This window comes from Haemorhous mexicanus, chromosome 6, assembly GCF_027477595.1.
Source record: "Haemorhous mexicanus isolate bHaeMex1 chromosome 6, bHaeMex1.pri, whole genome shotgun sequence".
In the NCBI taxonomy this organism is placed as follows: Eukaryota; Metazoa; Chordata; class Aves; order Passeriformes; family Fringillidae; genus Haemorhous; species Haemorhous mexicanus.
The window spans coordinates 42,210,634-42,231,658 of record NC_082346.1 but is presented as its reverse complement, the minus strand read 5'-3'; the positions used below and the strand labels follow the sequence as shown (position 1 = coordinate 42,231,658).

The following is a 21,025-nucleotide window of genomic DNA, read 5'->3' as shown; positions in this document are numbered from 1 at the left end:
ATCTGGATGATTTTTGGAAGTGCTTTGAGAGGCACATTATAGATACATAAATAATAATAATGATTTTTCTGTTGATTGGTGTACTGGAAAGTGATAATAGATGCTTTAGTGCCCCTTATGCAGATATCCAGTTGTGTTTTCCTTTTTTTCCCCTCTTTTATTCCTCCCCTTTGGTCTCTCATTTGGAAATCACAGGCTGGTGTTTGATTTTCCTGTGTATTTCACTGTGACATAGAAGAAATTAATGAAATCACTGAAAGACAGTTTTGCTGTCTCTGCCTTCTAAAAATTAGCTGCATATGTAGACTGCTTGCAGCAGCACGAAAGAGATCTTACTATGTTAATTTTTCTCCTGATCTTTGATTGTCACTGAAGTAGGGAAACACGTTTCTTTTTGAAATTCATAGGTCATCACCTGCTCCGTTCTTTTGACTAGGGTGGGCTCTTCTGGATAGTAGTGGTATCTGTAAGTCTGCAAGTTTGTTTTGCAAGCTCTTTGCTCAACTTCTTAAGCTGAGTGTGTATGTAGTAATTCCAAACTGCTTTATTTTGATGAAGCAGAGACACTGGTCTGAATTCAGAATCTAGAATTGGACATCGCAGATATGTCTAATATATTGCTAGTGAGCAATTGATAAAATTTTTTATTAAATAACTTTAATCTAAACTACTTCCATGTATTTGTTTCCAGATTTTTGCAACCAGTGCAGAAGATTGATATGAATCTTACTGATCTTTTGGGTGAACTGCAGCGGGATCCTTGGCCTGTTCCACAAGGAAAACGGCCCTTACGTTCCTCTGGAGTGGCCCTATCTATCGCTGTTGGGCTCCTTGAGGTAAAAGCTTTAGCTGCAGCTGTGCTAAACTACAGCTAGATAATTTTCTTGCAGAAGAGCTTCCACAATCAATATGTAAAAACCTTACTAATTGATATGTATTAGATTTGTAGGATGATTCTGGTGAATCTCATCCCTTACATGCTTAGAATTTTATAGACATATACATATTTTTATAAGCCAAAATTGAGACTTAGAATTAATGGCAGATTTAACTTCTGGGAGTGAAAAAATGCTGTTATTGTTACAATCCTATCAGTGTGATAAATATCCACATATCTAATTCTTTTGTTCAGTTTGCAGCAAAACCCAAAGGTTTTATTTGTCTTTAATTTCTTGCAGTGCACTTTCCCTAATACTGGCGCACGCATAATGATGTTCATTGGAGGACCAGCGACGCAGGGACCTGGCATGGTTGTAGGGGATGAATTGAAGTTACCTATAAGATCATGGCATGACATTGAAAAAGACAATGCAAAATATGTTAAAAAGGGTACTAAGGTAAGAGATTGTCGTGGGATCTCATACGTATTCCTGTTAAGTAAACATTTAAATTGGTGGGCACTGTAAAATGCTGTTAGTAATAGCAAATGTATAAAGAGGTGGGAATTGTGTGGTTTTGTGCACCGGGCTCTGAATAGTGGCACGTCTCAAAAATTTCTTCGGAAATTTCAGTGTATTGAGTTAGGACTTGTCTCACATTTAAAGTTCTTCAGAGTGTTTCTCTGGTTTAATTCAGAAATTTATGTGACCAAATGGTATATCTAGTGTTGTAAGGCTGGTGCTTCTAAGACAGGTGCTCAAAACTGTGTCTGTAGTTGGGGAAGGATTAGGCTGTAGAGTATTATATTATATTAATTAATTAATATTAATTAATTAATTAATTAATTAATATTAATATTTAATTTAATTTAAAATGTAAATTTGGGTTGGTGAACTGCATCCAAAACTTGTTGAAGTCATCTTGACTGATTATAATGGGAGCTTAAACAATTAGCTCAGTTGCAAGCATCTCTCGTTGTAGACGCTTGAGATTAGAATAGTAAATTCAGTTCTCTGCTGGATCTAGCACTAAACACAATGTTGAAAAGGAAGATGATCAAACTGATTTTCTAGTTTAAATAGCAACCACTATTCCTCTTTAGTGGGAGTCAAGCTCTCAGCTGATCAGGAAAAAAAACCCCAAGTGTTGAAAATTCCAGTCTTATTAACTTTAGGAAAAATATACATTTATGTGAATAGAATCTGATAATGTTGTTTTAGAAAAATTTTGTGATTTTAGGATTTAATGTGAAGATGAGGAGAGTTCACCTTGTAAATTGCTATGAACTGTATTTTCGTCTTGTATTTAGCATTTTGAAGCCCTGGCTAATCGAGCTGCAACAAATGGTCATGTTATTGACATCTATGCATGTGCATTGGATCAGACTGGTCTACTGGAGATGAAGTGTTGTCCCAACTACACTGGGTATATGTCTGTTTGGTTTTTTTTGTAGTAGATGAAGATGCAGTTTAAAATTGTTAAGCAGGAAGCACCTGAAAATAATTCTGCTATTAAAAAAAAAGTGTAATCAGCCAAACTGTGATGGCTACATTTGTACTGGAATTTTAGAATATCTTGGCCTCTGGCAGATTTGTTACCACAATTTTGGGTTTAATCAGAAGTGGGTTTGCTGTTTTCTTTTATGTGATGTTTTTGAGGCTTGAATAACATGGATATCTTTTAAACAAACAGTATATCAGATACACTGTTTCTGTTTTTCTGTGTGTATCTGTGTAAGTGGCAGGTTTCAGTAAAGATGAGGACCTGTCCATATGTTTCTTGTTCTTTAGAGTGGTACAAAACCCTCTGTTATTCTTTTTGTCTTGCTTATACCAATCTTTTATATATTGTCGTTTATAGGTTCAGCTAGTAGTTTAGATGACTATCAGGTACAGCTCCTGAGTTTCAGGCCAGCTTGGCCATGCTAATCATTGCTTCTCTTTGGAGCTGTGTGTATAGCCTTAGCTTGGGAGCTTTCACTGTTCAGGATATTTATGTTTAAATTTGATTTTACCTGCATGTTTGCCACCTGATCCTTTTCTGCATCAAACTCGAGTTGTGTTTTTGTTTATACTGTTTTGCTCTTTCTGTCTGCTCCTCTGACTGGCCCTGTTTCTGTAGCCTTTATGTGTAGTTTGTTTATTTCTCCTACAGCTCTTCTGTTTTGGTTTTGGCTGCATCCTGCATACAGGGAAGAATTTCTGATTCTGTCCATGTCTATTTTCTTCTATTTTGTAGTATCCACGTGGAAACTTCTTTTGGGCGTAATGTTTGACCTACTGACATACTTTACTGAAATGTTTTAATTAACATTTTTAAATGACTGAAAATAATATCTCCCATTAATATTTTCTAAAGGCAGGGTATGATATTTCATGACAAGTGGCAACTGTTGTAGTTACATCCACAGAATGTCACCAAGGATAAAAATAAATCATGCTTCTTGGGCATAGATTTAACCCTGAAGTAATGAATGAACTACACAAAATACTATAGTGTGGAATAATAGCTATCAGAAGTAAAGACTTTTTATGACAGATCTTGAGACATCCTTAGTTTTGAAAGTCCCCTATAGTATTTTCCCAGTGAAAGATTTTGTTACATACTATAATGACGTTAAGGTGCATAGGGCAAGAAGCTCTCTTCAAGCTTTCATCCTTAACATTGTAGCAAAAGTCTACTAATTTAACATTAGTCTATTTTAGGAAGTTAAAAATATGTCTCACAGTGAATTGTCTTTAGTTTAGCCTTTAATAAAAATTAGCTATGTAAATAGTATAATTTAACTCATGGGTTTTGTTTGTTTGTTTTGTTGTTGTCTAGAGGCTACATGGTAATGGGAGACTCTTTCAATACATCATTATTCAAACAAACTTTTCAGAGAGTGTTCACTAAAGATATGCAGGGACAATTTAAGATGGGATTTGGTGGCACATTAGAAATAAAGGTAAGCATACAAAAATGCAGTCTGTTTGTGCAGCAGTGGAATAGGATGGCTACAAACTGGAATCTTTGCCTTTTTAAGGAATTTTTAGGAACATGCTAAACAGATGTGTTAAGTTTTGCCTGTACATAGCTGTACATAGTCCTAGCTATCTTTCTGTAGTTCCAGGATTCCATAAATTGTTGTTCTTCTCACTTTGCATTCAGTATGAATGTTTAGATTTTGATATCCGTGGTTTTTTGTTTTAGGTAAGTCAGTTTCTCTGTGTACTCCAGGACAAATTTTCTTTCACTTTCCATCCTTATCAGAATCCATTCTGGCATTTTGACAATGCTGTTTTTGCCTCCACCATTGTGATAAGCTCAGAGCTGAATATGCTGTAGGTTCAGGACTGCCTTCCTTGATGTTTCTTGAAAAATATTCCAATCCCATATTGTAGAAGAATATGAGACTATTTTCATTTTTGGTAAAATTCTTTTAAAATTTTTACTAATAAGACAAATAGTTGAAGCCTCCTTTTTTGCATATTGATGTGAATTTGTTGAAAGATCCCAGAAAATGTAAAAAGGGAGCCCCAGCTCTAGAGGGATGTACAGATCACTTCAAAGAGGAAATTGACATTGGAAGATCATAAATAACTAATTTAGCTAAATATGTTTAGGACATAGAGTAGAAATTCTTTATCAGGAGTGTGTAGGCTTATCTTAGAGTACAAAGTCTTCAGTTCTGATCTTACCTTTGAATATTTTAATCCTTTCATTAGAAAGGAAACATCACCCCATATACTTTCCAGGCTCCTATGTTTATAAATCAAAAAGCTTTTCTCCATGTTTTAATTTATGTTCATGCTGTTAAGATATACTAATTAGTATAGCAAATAAACATAGTTATGTGTAGGAACTGAGCACGTGAAAAGTGTCTCCAGATGTATCAAGCATTATTATAACTTTTCCCAAAGGTATCAGTAATGTAGTCTGCCTTGAGATTTTAGTTATCTAACAATAAAATGAGACTGAATTCTTTCGTGTGACATGTTAATGTATATTTTTATTTGAAATATGAAGACTTCAAGAGAAGTAAAGATTTCTGGAGCGATTGGACCCTGTGTCTCTCTCAACTCTAAGGGACCTTGTGTCTCAGAAAATGTAAGTAAACTTCACTGAAAATAAAGGTAATGTCCTTCTTTGGGAAAAACAGAATTTGAGATTTCTGGATTTGAAGAGAGGCTGAAACTTCCATAAATGTAACAAAGTGGTCAATTTTTACCAATATTTAATTAGATACATGCAAGCTTACATTCATTACTAGGTCAGATTCAATTGTATTAGACCTTGCAGATCCCTTGTTACTACAATCTGCATAGTAGAGCACTTCCCAGTATGAAAATGCTCACAAATGGCCTGCTTTAATCAAGCACTTTTATTCCTTAAATTTTCCTTGTATTTATGACTGCATCTTTGTGAATATAAAAATTCAAGATAACCAGCATGTTTTTTTTTCTTTGTGATCTGGTACAGATTTTTCTCATTTCATTGAATGTATTGCAATAAAATTAAAAATCCCAAAAATAAATTAAAGGTACATATCCTTATTTAAGCTACATTTCTATTTTCTAGGAGGTAGTAGAGATTCACTTGTGAGATCTTTTGTTGCTTTGCAGTCATATCATGATTAATTTATATTCCAAACCCCTTTTTGTTTAAATTATTTGAATTAAAATTTGAATATGAATACATGAGAGTGCATGCAGCTCATTTCAGTGGTAACTGGACAAGTCCTCTAGCATTAATGCTTTTAAGTGAATACAGGCACAGTGACAATATTGCCAGCATAGTTTTCCTTAAAAGTTTTGTTTGGTTTCCCTGTGTCCATTATGGATGATGGATTACTTTAATTGGTTTTGCTGGATATTTATGTTGCTTTGATGCCAAAAAGAAATTGTCAGTTGAAATACATTTCTGTGTATAATAATCTTGTTAGTTAGAGACTGTGTACTAAGTAAAATACGGTGTGTAAGCTATCACTTGAAGTTTTACTGCTGCACTGTAGAACGGTCATTCCACTTGCATCTGCTTTTTGCCTCTGCTTAAGCAAAATCTGGTGTTTTCCTGTGTCTGACTTGCCTTTTCAGTCTTTTTCTAATGCCAGCTTCTGATCTTTCTAATGTATCAATTATTTAAAACAGCAGTCTCTTTTTTTAAATTATTCCTACGTCCAGCACTGCAGTTGGTTTGCAGGAGTGTTTGTCTGAGAAGGTGACGGAGTGAGCAAGGAGAAAGCTTGTGAGAGTAGTTGCTAACAGTTACCTATAATGGCTAGATGCTGTATTTCACAAACCAGGAAGCACTTCTAGTTTATAAAAGCATTACAAAAATCTTTCTGCAGGAGATTGGAACAGGAGGCACTTGTCAGTGGAAGATTTGTGGTCTTAATCCTACTACAACACTTGCACTCTACTTTGAGGTGGTAAACCAGGTAATAAATATTTGTCTACTTGTCTACTAATCATAGTAATCCTATTTTATATGACTGTTGAAGCTTGTATTTTTATGTGATTCCCCAAGCACAGTAGCAGGCATAAAAATGATGTTGTCATTTTGTGTTGTCAGAGTTTAGAGGTGAACACTAACTACTTAATGATGGGCTAATCTTCTTGTATGTGATACTGACCCCTAAAGATCTCTACAAATTTTGATTAGAATTCACGATCTCTAACTCAAATTTTTTCTTTCAGTGTGTTGCTTATTGAATGTATTTTAATTGCATTATGTGGAAATGCTGCAATCTGTGTATTTAAAAGTGCTTTTCGGTATTTCTCTGATGTTTTACAAGGTAATTACTATACAGTGTTGCATTTTAATTTATTGCTCAGTATTTGCAAGCAAAGATTGGTTTCATTGAAATGCATGGAGGACAAATAGTCTGATTTCCCATTTCCCTGAGGATGAGAATGTGAGGAGCAAGTGTGGTACTCATTCTCATACCATTTCTTATTCCAAGAAGCGGCTCAGGAACTGAGCTGACTGTAGTTTCTACATATTTAGTATGCTGTATTTCATAGTTTGTTATGTATGCAACGGTTTGAAAACTTCAACTTATATTAGCCAGGTTTTGATTTTACTTCTTGGATATTTATGTTGGGCTTATTTTATTAGTAGCTCTAAAACCAGCCTAATTATTTTGTCTAATAACTGATTTCAACTCTCCTTCTCTTTTGAATTGTTTATATAGCATGTAAGCCTGTATTTTCACTGAGCAGAGTTTTGAAATTTCAGTTTACACCTGGATTCCAGTCTTTGTTTTGACAGTGCTGTTGGAGAACCACTGATCAACATTTTAGATTAGTATCAGTTTTCTTATCCTGTAATTCCAATGAGTCATATGGCGTTCAAATAGAATGTGGTGAAACCAGGAATTGTAAGGCCCCTTGGAAAATGTAGTCTCTGTAAGGGCATGTGTAAGGAGAGAGCATTGGTTGCTTTAAGAATATCTGGGGAAGCCAGCAACTGCTTCTAACATCCCTGAACAATCTCCAAGTTGATTATCTGTGTGTAGTAAAGGTACTCAATGTAACAAAAGCACCAGACAATGCATTAATAGAACTTGGGCTGCCTATTGGAAACAATGTTTTGATTTTCTGGTAATTGGTTTTACATTTTCAAATTATACTGTAAGATCTTGAGATTCTCTTTCATTTTCTTTTCCTTTTGTACTTAGCACAATGCTCCCATTCCTCAAGGAGGACGTGGTGCAATCCAGTTTGTGACTCAGTACCAGCATTCCAGTGGACAGAGACGTATCAGAGTGACCACAGTTGCCAGAAAGTATGTTTAACTTATGGTGAATAATTTTTGAAAAGTATGGGTGTGTATCTTATGTATATGCCTTTTACTTTGTAGATTTTGTAAGCAGTCTCTTGTTTGAGACAGTTTCCTCTCTTGTTCTGTGGACCGTTTTTTCTCTGAGAGGTTACAGTGGCTGTATAACGTTATTGTAGGAGTGCTCTGAAGAAAGCTAAGTGATTTTAGTCAAAGGGGAAGATTTGAATGAAATTCTGTGGCCTAAACTGAGGATATGTTTGGAGTTAGGGAATGGCAAAAATCACTTCATAGTTTAGCTGAAGAATGCTAACTGCAGTTCAGAGGGATGTAAATACCTGGTATTCCGTGTATAACCTTTACCTGCAGTTTCCTTGATTCAATATGCTTCACAATCTTAGGAAATGATGTTTAGCATTTTGAATACATTTTTCAATATCCAGTGACTTCTACTTACTCTAAGCTGAAGGAGGTCATTGCTTGGTTAATTTGATGGATGATTCAGTTTATTGAAAAAAGCATTGCCCTAATTGTTGAAAAGACTGTGTTGTTAACTTAATTAGTTGTATTAGTAGAATTCTGGTGACTGAGGAAAGGCCTAATTAATAGTTTAGTCTGTAAATTAAAAAGAGCTGGCAAAGTGCACAAGAAAATTGCTTATGTGGGAATGTATGATTAGATTAGTGGATGGTATTTTCTGTAACAACCATCCATCATTAATTTTTTTTAAAAATATGGTACCTGTTCTATTAGTGACATTATATTTTATTTCACTGGTTGCATGGCATCTGTATAAATAAGGAACATTTCTAATTAAAGAGTTCTTAACTGGGAGGGTACTCATTCTATCTGCCTAGTAGATTTTTTGAAGCTTCAGCATGAGTTTGTTAAACTGCTAACTGTGAAGGTTTCTTTGCCTTAATTTTGAAAGGATGCTTTGAGGTTGGATTTTTTCCTTTCACCGTGACACAAATACCTGTATTTTTATTTTCCAGCTGGGCAGATGCACAGACACAGATTCAAAACATTGCTGCATCTTTTGACCAGGAAGCTGCTGCAATTCTCATGGCTAGATTGGCAGTGTACAGGGCAGAGACAGAGGAGGGCCCTGATGTGCTGAGGTGGCTGGACAGACAGCTTATACGACTGGTAAAACGAGCTGTAGTGAATGACTCAGATGGGTTTCTTGTTTGTAGACACACAAGTGATTACTTGTTCAGTGATAATTTCTTTTAAAATAAAAGCAGAAAATGAACTGAATGCCTAATTTCCACATCAGGTTATACAGAATTAACAGAGGTTTTCTATTTTAAATTTAAAAAAGAGCAGGTGTCTTCAGTTTATTTTTCATGTATTTTCATTTATTTGTTTCTTCAATATAGCCTAATTGCCAGGAATTAAGAAAAATTTTCGCATGTGATTAACAGAAATTATCATTTTCTCTACTTTCTGTTGTGTGTAATGATATTGTAGAGTAAATATTTTTAGCAAAAAAAAAAAAAAAAGGAGGCAAAGTATCTAGAAAACCACTAGAAAGCCATATGGATTTTTTTTTTTTTTCAAAAGTTCAATTTTCTGTCTGGTGTTTTTAATGTATTTTAATTTTTTATTTGTAAGTAATTAGTTATTAATAATTTAATTTTAAACACTTTCTTCTGAGCTGTTTAATTATCTAAGTCTGCTTAGTGATTTTAGAGGGAAAAACAACCAACACACAAAGTTCTTAAAGCTTCATATGCAAGAAAATTACTGCTTGTTAAAAAGAGAACTTGTGTCAGTGTTTGCTAGGTTTCTGCCTGTTCTCAAAGTTGCAAGCACCACAAATCATGTGCCTGTTAAAACCAAACTTACAGTAATGGCATGACCATGCAAGTATATTTCTTAATATAGATTTTCTTTCTTGTTTACCCCAGTGTCAGAAATTTGGAGAATATCACAAGGATGATCCAAGCTCTTTCAGATTTTCAGAAACATTTTCACTTTATCCACAGGTGAGTTTATCTATAGGAAGGTTTGTCTGTAGGGATGGAAGAGAATGCTCAGTGAAGAAAGAGTCCTTGTGGCACTGAGTATAATAAGGCATAGCAGAATGAACAGACCCCTAACAACTGTCTGGCATGTGACATTTGGAAAATCACTTCTGTTGTCTGTGCTGCTATGTTCCCTTTTGTCCTCTGCCCTTACAGTTAAATGCCTAACTATGTATATTTTTTGTTTCTCCTACAATGAAATCCTTATCTCACCTGAATTTGTAATTCATATAATGACACTTCTAAAAGGGCTGCTCTAATGAAGAAATTCAGAAAACATGAGGAGAATAAATGGATTTGCTATATTGTTTCCCATATGATTTATGATACTGGCCAGAAAAGAGACATTTCTCTGTGAAAAGAACTTGGCCTTGACTGTATTAAACTTCAAATAGTTTCTTTGCTAATAATCCTTTCTGATACATTTCTCCCTTCTGATAGCTCTGGATACTTCCCTTTTGGACTCTTCATGCACTTCCATGATATTGCTGTTTCAGTTATGTACTCATCTGTCTGTAGGTGTTAAGTGTTGTGTAGAGATTGAATCAGCAGGTGGAGAATTTGTTTCAGCAGTGAAAGCATATGCTTTTACTAGCAAAGTTTGACTTAGCTGTGGTTAATGTTCCTTTTTCTGTTTATATGCTATAACTTAGTTCTGTTTATATGCTATAACAGGAACCTCCCTCATAGGAATGGTAGAACTTACAGTCAAAGGAGCATTTCAAAGCTGCTTTGTAGGTCTGCCCATTCTGATATCTTTGTTCCTGTCATGGCAGTGTGTCAAAACTAGCAAACATGCCTACAGAGATTCAAAATGTTAAAGGAGCTGGGATTCAGTTTTGTTGTGGCATTGGTCTCATGCAGTTTGTGGAAAATATTTCTCTCCTTGTACAGCTATCCTTTTGGTCTGTCAAAGTTCAGAGCAGTGGTTCTTGTTTTGCAGTTCATGTTTCACTTGAGAAGATCTCCTTTCTTACAAGTTTTTAACAACAGTCCAGACGAGAGCTCCTACTATCGTCATCATTTTATGCGTCAAGATCTAACCCAGTCACTTATCATGGTTCAGCCAATTCTTTATGCCTACTCTTTCAATGGACCTCCAGAGGTATCAGTAAAATAACTCCATAGTGGGTTAAAAGGTGCTTTGTTGAGAAAGAGGTGATTGCTGTCTTCACTGTTACATGTTATAAAATGTATTGGTTTAAAATTTATTGTATGAGAAATAACATTCATTTAATTTAAAGCAGCTATGAACAAGGTGTATCTCAGATTTTTGATGTAGCAGTCTTGAGAATAAAAGTCACTTTGTAAAGAAGTTATGTTTTAAACTTAAGGATGGTACTTTTTTGTTAGTTTTTGAGAGCTTTTTTTGGCTTTGTGGAGCCAGAATGTAAATATAAACAAAAATTATTTAATTTAAAAATGTACTTTCACTGTTGCCTGAAAGAAAAGTTGAGGGTTTTTTTTTTTTTTAAATGTACAAAATTTCCTCAATTTTATTGCCTTAATCCAAAGCTTATAATTTTAATATGGTTCCCATTATGTGTAGATTTAGTACAGAACTTTCCAGCTGACCTTGTCATGGCACATTCTGTATAAACCTAAAATAAAAAGCTAGTCTTCCAAGAAGCTTCTGGAAGAAGTGTCAGGCACTTCTTTGTGTCAGCAGATAACGAAAGTAGTCTGTTATATAACAGAGAGAGTGAGGCAGTGAAAACAAACATAGTAGTCAAGGATCTTGGCAAGTTGTATTTCTAACTTTTTTTAGGATTTATTTTATTTTTTTTTAGATTATTCATGAGGATATAAAAAAAGACTTTTAGAAGTGGAGTTCAAATGAAAGTAATAAGGTGGTTTGTGAAGTGCAGCTTGCAAGTCTCCAATGTATCAAAACCAAGTAGTTCTGTTGGTGATTGAAGGATAAATAGGATTAAACAGGAGCTGATGTCTTAGTGTAGAATGAATAATATTTTTTTTCTTGATTCTTGGAATAGTTAACATTTTTGTTATCTCTTGTAATACTGATACAGTTAAATCATATAGCTCTGATACAGTGTCAGTGCTCTTAAAAAGGTGACTGAAAACCTTAAATATTGTATTATATTTCATAAATCATGAGTATTTACTAAATACAATATTGGGGGATATATATACACAGTACTAATATGCTGCAAGAACAAGACTTAAAAAAACCCCCAAACAACCCACAAACCCCACCTTACACTTGAATAACTGCTGGATCCTTATGCATTGAAATACAATTCAAATTAATGGCATTGTATGGGTAAATACAGAGGTACATGAAAGACTAGTAAAGTGCATAATAATGAAAGGGGTTTCAGCTCTTGAATACATTTTTTATTACTTTCATGAAGTATCAGATATAGAATCAGGCAGGATAACTTCTGAATGAAATAGTGTGGGTTACAGATGTGTAACATGAAAAGGAGCAAATATGGAGCTTTAGTAAGTGATTGAAAAAGTTCCTAAGTTACTGATGAAAAAATCTGGCAATGGCACATGATCGCTCAATTCTGCATCAGTTGATAATTTTTAAATTTATTTTTAAATTTTAGCCTGTTCTTCTGGATAGCAGCAGCATTTTACCAGATCGCATTCTCCTTATGGACACCTTTTTCCAAATCCTTATTTATCATGGAGAGGTAAGAGTTGTCAATTCTTACATAAATACTCTTCTTCTGTAGGACTGCTACATTATGGAAATCACTGGAAGTCAGGCTCCAGTTCTTATGCACCTCAGTTCTTGACCCTTTCATCTGCATGGCTGACAGCAGAGTCCTAGTTCGTGTTTGTAGTTGGGAGTTTAACATGTCTATATGCAGATACCTGACATGACTTGACATCTTGGTCCTGTTTCTTATATGATGAGATGAATTAGCTTCAATATGCAGAGTATTTTTTTAGATCAATATTTTTCCTACTTTAGACAGTGTTATACCCTGCCTTCCCCTCCTCCCCACTTTTTGTAGCAGGCGCAGGGCCGGCTACGGCTCTGTGGAGGGATGTTTAGAGGTAGGTATTTGCTGAGTCATAGGAATTGAACCAGAAGTCCTCACTCTGGTCCTTCAGGCCTGCTCATCTCTCTGTGACCCCAGAGGCTAGTTTCCCTAACCCTTACAATTGGTCAGTTTCCAATCCCCCCTAACCCTATAAAAGAGGCTGTCTTGGCCCATTTCTTTAGAAGAGCAGCTTCAAGACCCTTCGTGAGACCCTCAGAATAAACCATCGTGGAACACTTGGCCGCCTTCTCTCTCTCTCCTCGTCTGCCTTCCAGAAGCCATGGCCAGCCACAGCCCCTACGAGCAAGCTAAGAGCTGAAATCATAAAAGAGCTGATTTTCACTAAGAGCTGACAATCATTAAGCTTGCTAGGGGTCACGGCTGAGCTGCAGTTTGGCCTAGGGCATCCCAGCCTCCAGAGGGCTGAGGTATCCGGCCTTGAGACTGCTTGCCTGGGGCGCTTACTCTACGAGGGATCAGCTATCCGGCTAAGAAGCTAGCCCCTGTGGCTTCATTTTATTTTACAACTTTTCACTCATTTATTTTAGACCTTTAAATTGGTTCTTCAGGGATGGGTAGTCAGAACACCAAGTTTATAGTTACCCTTTGTCTGTACTGTCCGGGAGGAATGGAACTGCTCCCGGCAGTTTGGTAGATAGACATTCCTTAGTAATAAAATTAAAGTGCTTGTGACTCGTTACTGCTCTGCATCCCTGGAGGAATTGAGCTGCTGCTTTTTACTACTTTGCAACTGTAAATGGCTCATAGCTGAGAATTTGAAAAATACTATTCTGGGTCAGTAGGTGCATGGCCTGGTCCAGGCATGTAGCTCAGGCAGGAGCCAGGAATGAGACCCTCAGTTTAAAAGCAGCTGCCAAGCAGAGGAGGGAGGAGCTCCTGCTGAGGGTCCCTCCAGGGCTATCCTAGCAGCTGCCTGTATCAGTGAGCTGACCTTGTGCAGCCAGCTTCACTCCTAGAGGGTGGGGAGGTTGTGCTACAGACTCTGAAAGGTATCAGTATAAATATTTCTTATATTTATTCTTCTTATTTCTTCTATGTCATAGACATGTATATTAGAGCTCCTTTGACCTCCTCCAAACAAAATATTTGGCGTGTAAAAGATGACAAAAAAAAGAGGAAATACAAACAGACCACAAATTGTTAAGAGTTTGGAAAAAAAAATCTAGTAGCATGTTACCTGCACATCTTGGCTTTTAAAAATTAACTTGCATACTATAGGGCAGAAAGGGATGAGTGATAGAAAAGAGGCCAGGAATGGCACATTCTCCTCTGAAAAGACCTGTGTATCCCCTAAGAAAGCTTGGTGAATCAGTTCTAAACTTCTTTTTTTCCGCTGTCCCCAGACCATAGCACAGTGGTGTAAGTCAGGGTACCAAGATATGCCAGAATATGAAAATTTCCACCACTTGCTACAAGCTCCAGTAGACGATGCCCAAGAAATTCTCCATTCCAGATTTCCAATGCCCAGATACATTGATACAGAGCATGGAGGAAGCCAGGTATGAAGTGTGTGTTATATAATCTTGGAAATGAAATGATATATTAGTAATTTTGTCAGATATATTAGTAATTTTGTCAGATATCCATTTCTCTGCTAAAATATACATAAATTGCAAATGAATGTTTTGACTCTTAAAGCTTTAACAGAACAAGATATTTAATAGAAGCTTTCTCCTTAATTTGTGAATCCTGCTATGTATTATTATTTTAATCATACTGACTTGGACTCTCAGATTCTTTGTGTAAGGTGCATAGGGCAGAAAAGACGGTACTTGTCTGGGTCTCTGAACCAATACCAGAATTATTATTTGTGTCATTTAAAAAAAAATATTAATTAATATCTTGTTGATATTCACATTAGCTTTGCTAGTGCTTGAGAGACAAAAGCTTTCTTTCAGCTGTATCAGAAAGTTGTTAGCAGTTCTTCATTAGGGCTGTGGAATCAGTGAGTGGCTTTTTTTTCAGAGGTGCTGTTTGCAGTGTCTGTATCTCTGAATAATAGAAATGACATATTTCATACATACACAGTTTTTTTCTGAGTGCAGGAAAATTCTGTTTGAGAAGATCAATTTCTTGTTTTTGTTTTATTTTTTAAAGGCTCGTTTCCTGCTTTCAAAAGTAAATCCCTCTCAGACTCATAACAACATGTATGCATGGGGACAGGTGAGTATGAATCTGCTGATGAAGCTTTTATACATGATTTTCCCCCCCTATTTCAGAAGGCAAGTGAAGTGGCACATTACGTACATGTAAATAATAATGCAAAGCTTTGAAACTGAAAAAGAAATGTAGTTTTGGTTTGATGTGACCAAAATTATAAAGTTAAGAAAGATGGGCTTTATTTCTTCAGACAGAAATGATCTGGTTTACTGTTTTAAGCTTCTGTTAGGCTGCTTTTATGTCTAGCCTACTTTCTTAGACAGTGTTGTCTTAAGACTATGGGTTTGATGTTTGCCTGACAGAGCCCCTCCTAGAACTTTGACTGAAACAGTTTTGCAAAGTCAAAAGCAGATATTTTGTTGAGGCAACAGATAAAAAGATTTGGAATAGTCACTGATAAGTGCACTTACTGCCTTGGTACTAAATCTTCTAAGGCTAGACAATGATTGATTAAGCTAAGTATGCCATTTACAATTCATTAAGCTTAACTTCACCAGTAATTAAGTTTAGTTTCATTCTTCTTAGTAGCAGAGATGCAGATCTTACCAAACAGTGCTTCTGCTTTGGAGCAGAAGACGAGCAAACCCAAAAGCCTGTCTGAAAGGTAGAGTCATATTCTTGTCCATGCCACGGTGGAATTAGTGTAATTTTATACCTGCTGCAGTCAAATAGGATGTTCCCTGTTGCTGCTGTGAAAGATGTAAGAAAGGCAGCCACTTTATCATTTTCATATTGAGTGTTTTTTCATATATGAGTGAGTGACAATGAGGGTTTAGGCAGCTTTGGTCAGGCTGAGCTGTCTTGTGGATGAAAATTGTTCAGGGGCAGAACAGAACAGTATCACTTCAAGATCGCTTCTTCTGCCTGGCTGAGCCATTAGAAAGGCTGCTTGACCTTCGCCTGGTGGCCTTCTCTCTAAGTCAGCATGTTGCAGCCTTGTATTGTTATCTTCCTGTCCACCTGTGACACAGAGCTTTAGATTTCATTGTTGTCAATACCTTCAAAAACTGGAAATGAGTGCTTTCCCTACATGAAGTCCAAGGGACTTTTTTTGCCGTAGGGGAGATAAGTGTTGAAGGTAGTTATAAGCAAGAACTGGAAAACACACCAGTGCCAGTGTACTGATGTTTTCCAGAATTTCTGTGGCCCAGTTGACCAGGAATCAGTTTTCAATTCTCTTCTTTAGGAAGAAAGTTATGTTCAGAAGTTAAACATTCTATAGCAGCTCGTTTTCTTGAATGTTGTATCTCTGTTCTACATTTAGTTGATCTCCTTCTACATTTAGTTTCTATAGGGAATAAGTGTTAGTGCAGTGTCATCTTCTCAGGCAAATCTAATGGCATCAGACATTTGAAGCTACATATTAACTGTGCTCTTACAGTATTTTGCTAAATGGTGTACAGTGTTGAAGTCATGAGTGAGAAAGCTCTGTAATAATTTTATGGCAGTCACTTTTTCAAGTAAGTTTTATCAGGCTACATTTTCATAGGGATGAGTTGGTTCTAGTGAAGCTTCTGGCAGTGAACAGCACTGATGTCCAGAGTGAAAATACTTGGAAATTTTGTACTGAGTCAGGTCCAGCACAATTTGAACACAAATCCCAAATTCTTTTGCTTCCAAAGTTGGTAATCTGACCAGCAGTTCATTGGTGCTTCTCATCATCATATTTCCCCTCAACACACACACAAGTGCTGTAGTTTGGAAGGTCTTATTTTTAATTTAAACATTACCTGGAATTTTTTGAAGTTTCCACATTTCCAGTTGTACAGGACAACTGTTTTCTGTTTGTTTAATTAATAAGCAAATGAAACAGTATTCTAAATGTAAATTAAAAAAAAATCCTTAACTGATCTGTAAGATAATGTTTTGTGCTGGACAGGTGAGACCGATACATCTTGCAAAAGATAGCTGTCCATTTTAATGCTGAAAAGAATTCAGTTCTAGGGTAACATAAGAAATGGTGTATTAACCTCTCCAGGGGCACTGCAGTGTGTGTGCTCAAGATAATATGCTCTTGTATTTGCAGTTTTTTGGGGAAAAAAAGTTGAATCAAGTACTAATTGTGAAATGAGAAATTTTATGTCTGGGAGAAATTTAAAGCTGATTTCCATTTTGCTCTTTTTTTCTCATGACCTTGCTGGATTGTTTCATATTTTATTTTGTGCACAACTGAAGGTCCACATTGACCTGAAGAGGGCACCCACACACCACTGAAAGCATGCTTCAGGAGGTGATGGATTGCCTAGTTTGGTTTTTAATATTCTAGGTAAAGATTTTCTTTAAACTTAAGCAGGCAAGTGCCTTAATAGTATGGAAAGCATTTTCAGAAAATAATGATGAACTTCTTGTGCATCTCTATTATATGGTTGATGTTTGAAGATGCAGTTGAAAATTTCAAAAAGGATCTGTGAGTGCCGATTGACAGTTGCTGAACATGAGCCAGTGTGTGCCAAGGTGGTGAAGAAGGCCAGTGGCACTCTGGCTTGAATCAATAATATTGTGTCCAGCAGGACCCAGGGAAGGGATTGTCCTCCTGTGCTCAGCACTGGTGAGGCCACACCTTGAGTCCTGTGTACAGTTTTGGGCCCCTCACTGCACCCAGGACACTGAGGTGCTGGACTATGTCCAGGAAAGGGAAATGGAGCTGGTGAGGGCTCTGGAGCACAAGTCCTGTGAGGAGTGGCTGAGGGAGCTGGGGGTGCTTAGTCTGGAAAAGAGGAGGTTCAGGGGAGACTGTATCACTCTCCACAGCTACCTGAAAGGAGCCAGGTAGGAGTTGGTCTCTTCTCACAGGTGACAAGCAATATGAAAAGAAAAAATGGCCTCAATATGCCAGAGGACATTTAGAGTGGATATTAGGAAAAATTTCTTCATAGGAAGGGTTGTCAAGCATTGGAATGGGCTGCCCAGGGAAGTGGTAGAGTCACTGTCCCTGGAGGTATTTAGGAGTTGTGTAGATGTGGCACTTAGGGACATGGTTTAGCAGTGGGTTTGGCGTTGCTGGGTTAATGGTTGGACTCACTCACCTTAGAGGTCTTTTCTTCGTGAATGATTCTGTGATTCTTACATAAGAGAGCTCAGACTTAGCATTTGACAGGCTTGGAAGTAGAACTTGCTGCCATCAGATGATAGCTAATTTAGTGTGCCTTCCCTGAGAGTGGCTGTGTATCATAGTGATCCAAGAAATCTTGCTGCACTTGGATTTGTCTCTTGATCGTTCACTGAGAACTGTTTCTGGCCAGGTCTCAGAAAACAGCACCAGTTCTGAGCATCCTCATTAGGAATTTTGTGTCTGTGTTTTGGAGGACTTTACAAGAGGTCCGACAGTTCTGGTTTTATTTGGAAATATGAATGCTTAGTACCTTTGAAAAGGTTGAATTGTTGAGCTGTACAGGAATTGTTCCTGTATCTGTAAATGGAAATAGTGGTAGACTGGTCTCTAAAGACTTAAGGGAGTTACTGTATAATATTTGCAGAGTTGCCAACTGCTTGTTTATTTTGACTTTGATAAATTTGGTAAATTTGTTTAAAAATAGTAATTAAAACATGACCATTTTGAACTTCTTGGATTTGTGAAATTGCAAGAATCCACCCAAAAGGTTTTTTTCAATTATTTTGTGATCTGATTGCTCCTGACTTTCAGCTGTTTTTGGTCTTTCTCTGAGGTGGTGGAGAGCCATAGGAGAGAATAGGCCCACCTCTCTTTGGGAAAGCCAGATGACCTTCACTTGGTGTCAAATCAGACCCTTGGGGGATTTGTTTCCTCCTTTCACCATTTTGATATGTCTGAGCTTCACTGACAGATACTGATTTGTTGGTTGTGTCATTTGCATATTACTATTTCTCTCTCTTTTGCTCTGCTGAGGTGGGAATGATGCAGGAACTGTGCTGTGGAAATTCTATTTACATGTAGAAGTTTGTAAGTTAACATTTGGCAGCTCTCAAGTTTTGTATGGCTGGTGTGAAGATCTTGCTATACAGCAAGTCATTCCTCTATGTGTTAATGGAAAAGAATGTAGTTGTGGTTTATGCTTGAATTCATGTAAATGTATGAAAATTTATGTAAATGTACAGTCTGGGGTTTTTTCTAGAATTTCAGCAATGATACGCTTCTAAGATCTTGCTAAATTTATAAAATGTTATTCAGTGGAACATATTGTGTCTTAAAATGCTTTTTCTTCACAATGTGTATAATCAGTTCTCTTTTTTTCCCTTATTTCATAGGAGTCTGGAGCGCCCATTCTTACTGATGATGTCAGCTTACAAGTATTTATGGATCATCTGAAGAAACTTGCTGTCTCAAGTGCTGCCTGAAATTCTGCAGTACATTGGAGGCACAGATAAACTGCAGCCATATTTCAGCTTTTTTCTCCTTTACCCTTTTCCATGTCTCTCTTGACAGAATGCTCTGATATGCACAAGCTGCCTGACTAGATGTAAAGCAGTGTTGTTTTCAAAGAAAAGCTTTGTTATCAGCAAATGTTTTAATGTGAACTGCAGTTTGTAAAAATTACAGGTAGTAGATTAAGTTATAAGCAGAGGGGAAAGAACAGTCATTTTGATTATTGTGATACTATAATTACTTTGAGATCATTTGCAACAGCTTTGAGATGTGATTTCAGTTTCTTGTTTAAAATGGTTGGGGTTGATTATGCTCTGCAGTACAAAGGCCCATTGAACAATAAAGGAAGTCTTTGGTGATGTCTGGCTTTCCAGACTGCCATATGATTACTTTTGTTCACTCAATCTGAGCCTGAAGTGAACAAAGCAACAACAAAAAACTATAAGAATAGTATTAACTCAGTCTTTTGATTTAGGCTGGTGAACTTCTATTTTCTGCAGAGATATTGCTGTTCATGAATTGCTGATTTTAGGGGTATTTAATTTCAAGTATTTCTTCCCATTTACCCTTACTCGTTTCTTTGGGAACAGAGTTTTTCTTTATTTCAACATAAAGAATTTGAACTAAAAACATATAAACTCCACTGTTGCACAAAATTTAAATCCACATGTGTTTGACCAAAGTATCTATTACTAAGCTCAGTAACAGGTGAATATGCTAAAAGTTAACACTTTCAGCTTGAGCTAAGAAGAAATCCTACACTACCAAAATGAACTAAGAGAACAGGCTTGATTTTTGTCTTGGTGAGTATAGTTAAAAATAAATTTTACCTTTTTTTACTATTGCCTTATAATGTTATTACACTAATGCATGACACTGCACATCTGCTTTTTGTTTCTGCATCCTTTTTGTTATGAATCCAACAGGCTATAGTTCTTGTTGAAACAGTATTACATAGAATATGGTGCAATTAATTTGATATTTAGTTCATACTTGATTTTTTGGGGGGTGGATAAATTAGTAGGCTTTCCCATTAACTTGTTGAAGTTTACACATGAAACAGATGTTTACATAGGTAATATAACATTTTGACAAGCAAAGAGGTGAAGTGCAGTAGTGGGCGATAAAAAAATGTGCCAAGTCTAAAGGAATAGAGAGTTCATAGGAAATTCAGTTGCTTCTTGGTGTGATAAACATGAAGATGGTTTTTCTGTTTTCTGTAAATTCTTAAAAACTTGATTCAATCATTTGCTCTCCATTTCTTTGGTCTAAATGAGATGAGCTCCTTTTGCCTCAAAACAAATAAAATACATGTTTTTCTCTCACTTTTTGTATTTATTGTGCTGGTTTCTGTCAGTTCTTGAAATGAACTGTGGAAATAAATGTAGTAGTGATAAAATTTAGAATAACTTCAATTTTTTTGTTCTTGTAATAATTGGTATCAAACTAATTTAACTTCCAGTAGTTAAATTAGCTAACTAATTTTAACTAGTTAACTAATTTAAACTAATTTAAATGAGTTAACTACTTTAACTACTTTTTTTGTAACGGTAAATATGTCCAGTTTATTTGACAGTTAGGTAGTTTGCCTTATAAATAAATTCATCACCAAGTCATGATAATGAATGGGTTTTTTGTGCTTTCCTTCCTTACCCTTTAACCAGCTTTCACCTTTTAATAGTTCTTTTTAATCCAATTTCTTAGCAAGATTAGCTTATCAAGTATTTAACATTGCCAAAGACTTTTTTGAAATCCAGATATGTCTGATGTATCACCTTTTTCCTTCTGCTTATTCACCTCTTCCAGAGACT

General features: G+C 36.2%; 1 protein-coding gene across 1 annotated transcript in view; it reads left to right on the top strand.

The window, feature by feature from the left end:
* Positions 1-20,539, top strand: part of SEC23A (SEC23 homolog A, COPII coat complex component) — a 28,277-nt gene extending 7,738 nt beyond the window's left edge. Inside the window, exons 7-20 of the mRNA XM_059849941.1 lie at positions 692-836; positions 1,179-1,337; positions 2,189-2,304; positions 3,703-3,826; positions 4,888-4,968; positions 6,209-6,298; positions 7,541-7,647; positions 8,637-8,790; positions 9,555-9,632; positions 10,615-10,776; positions 12,248-12,334; positions 14,056-14,211; positions 14,810-14,875; positions 19,097-20,539. Coding sequence (XP_059705924.1) covers positions 692-836; positions 1,179-1,337; positions 2,189-2,304; positions 3,703-3,826; positions 4,888-4,968; positions 6,209-6,298; positions 7,541-7,647; positions 8,637-8,790; positions 9,555-9,632; positions 10,615-10,776; positions 12,248-12,334; positions 14,056-14,211; positions 14,810-14,875; positions 19,097-19,186 — 1,615 coding nt within the window. The 3' untranslated portion in view covers positions 19,187-20,539. The remainder of the gene's footprint in view (positions 1-691; positions 837-1,178; positions 1,338-2,188; positions 2,305-3,702; positions 3,827-4,887; positions 4,969-6,208; positions 6,299-7,540; positions 7,648-8,636; positions 8,791-9,554; positions 9,633-10,614; positions 10,777-12,247; positions 12,335-14,055; positions 14,212-14,809; positions 14,876-19,096) is intronic.
* The last annotated feature ends 486 nt before the right edge of the window (positions 20,540-21,025 follow it).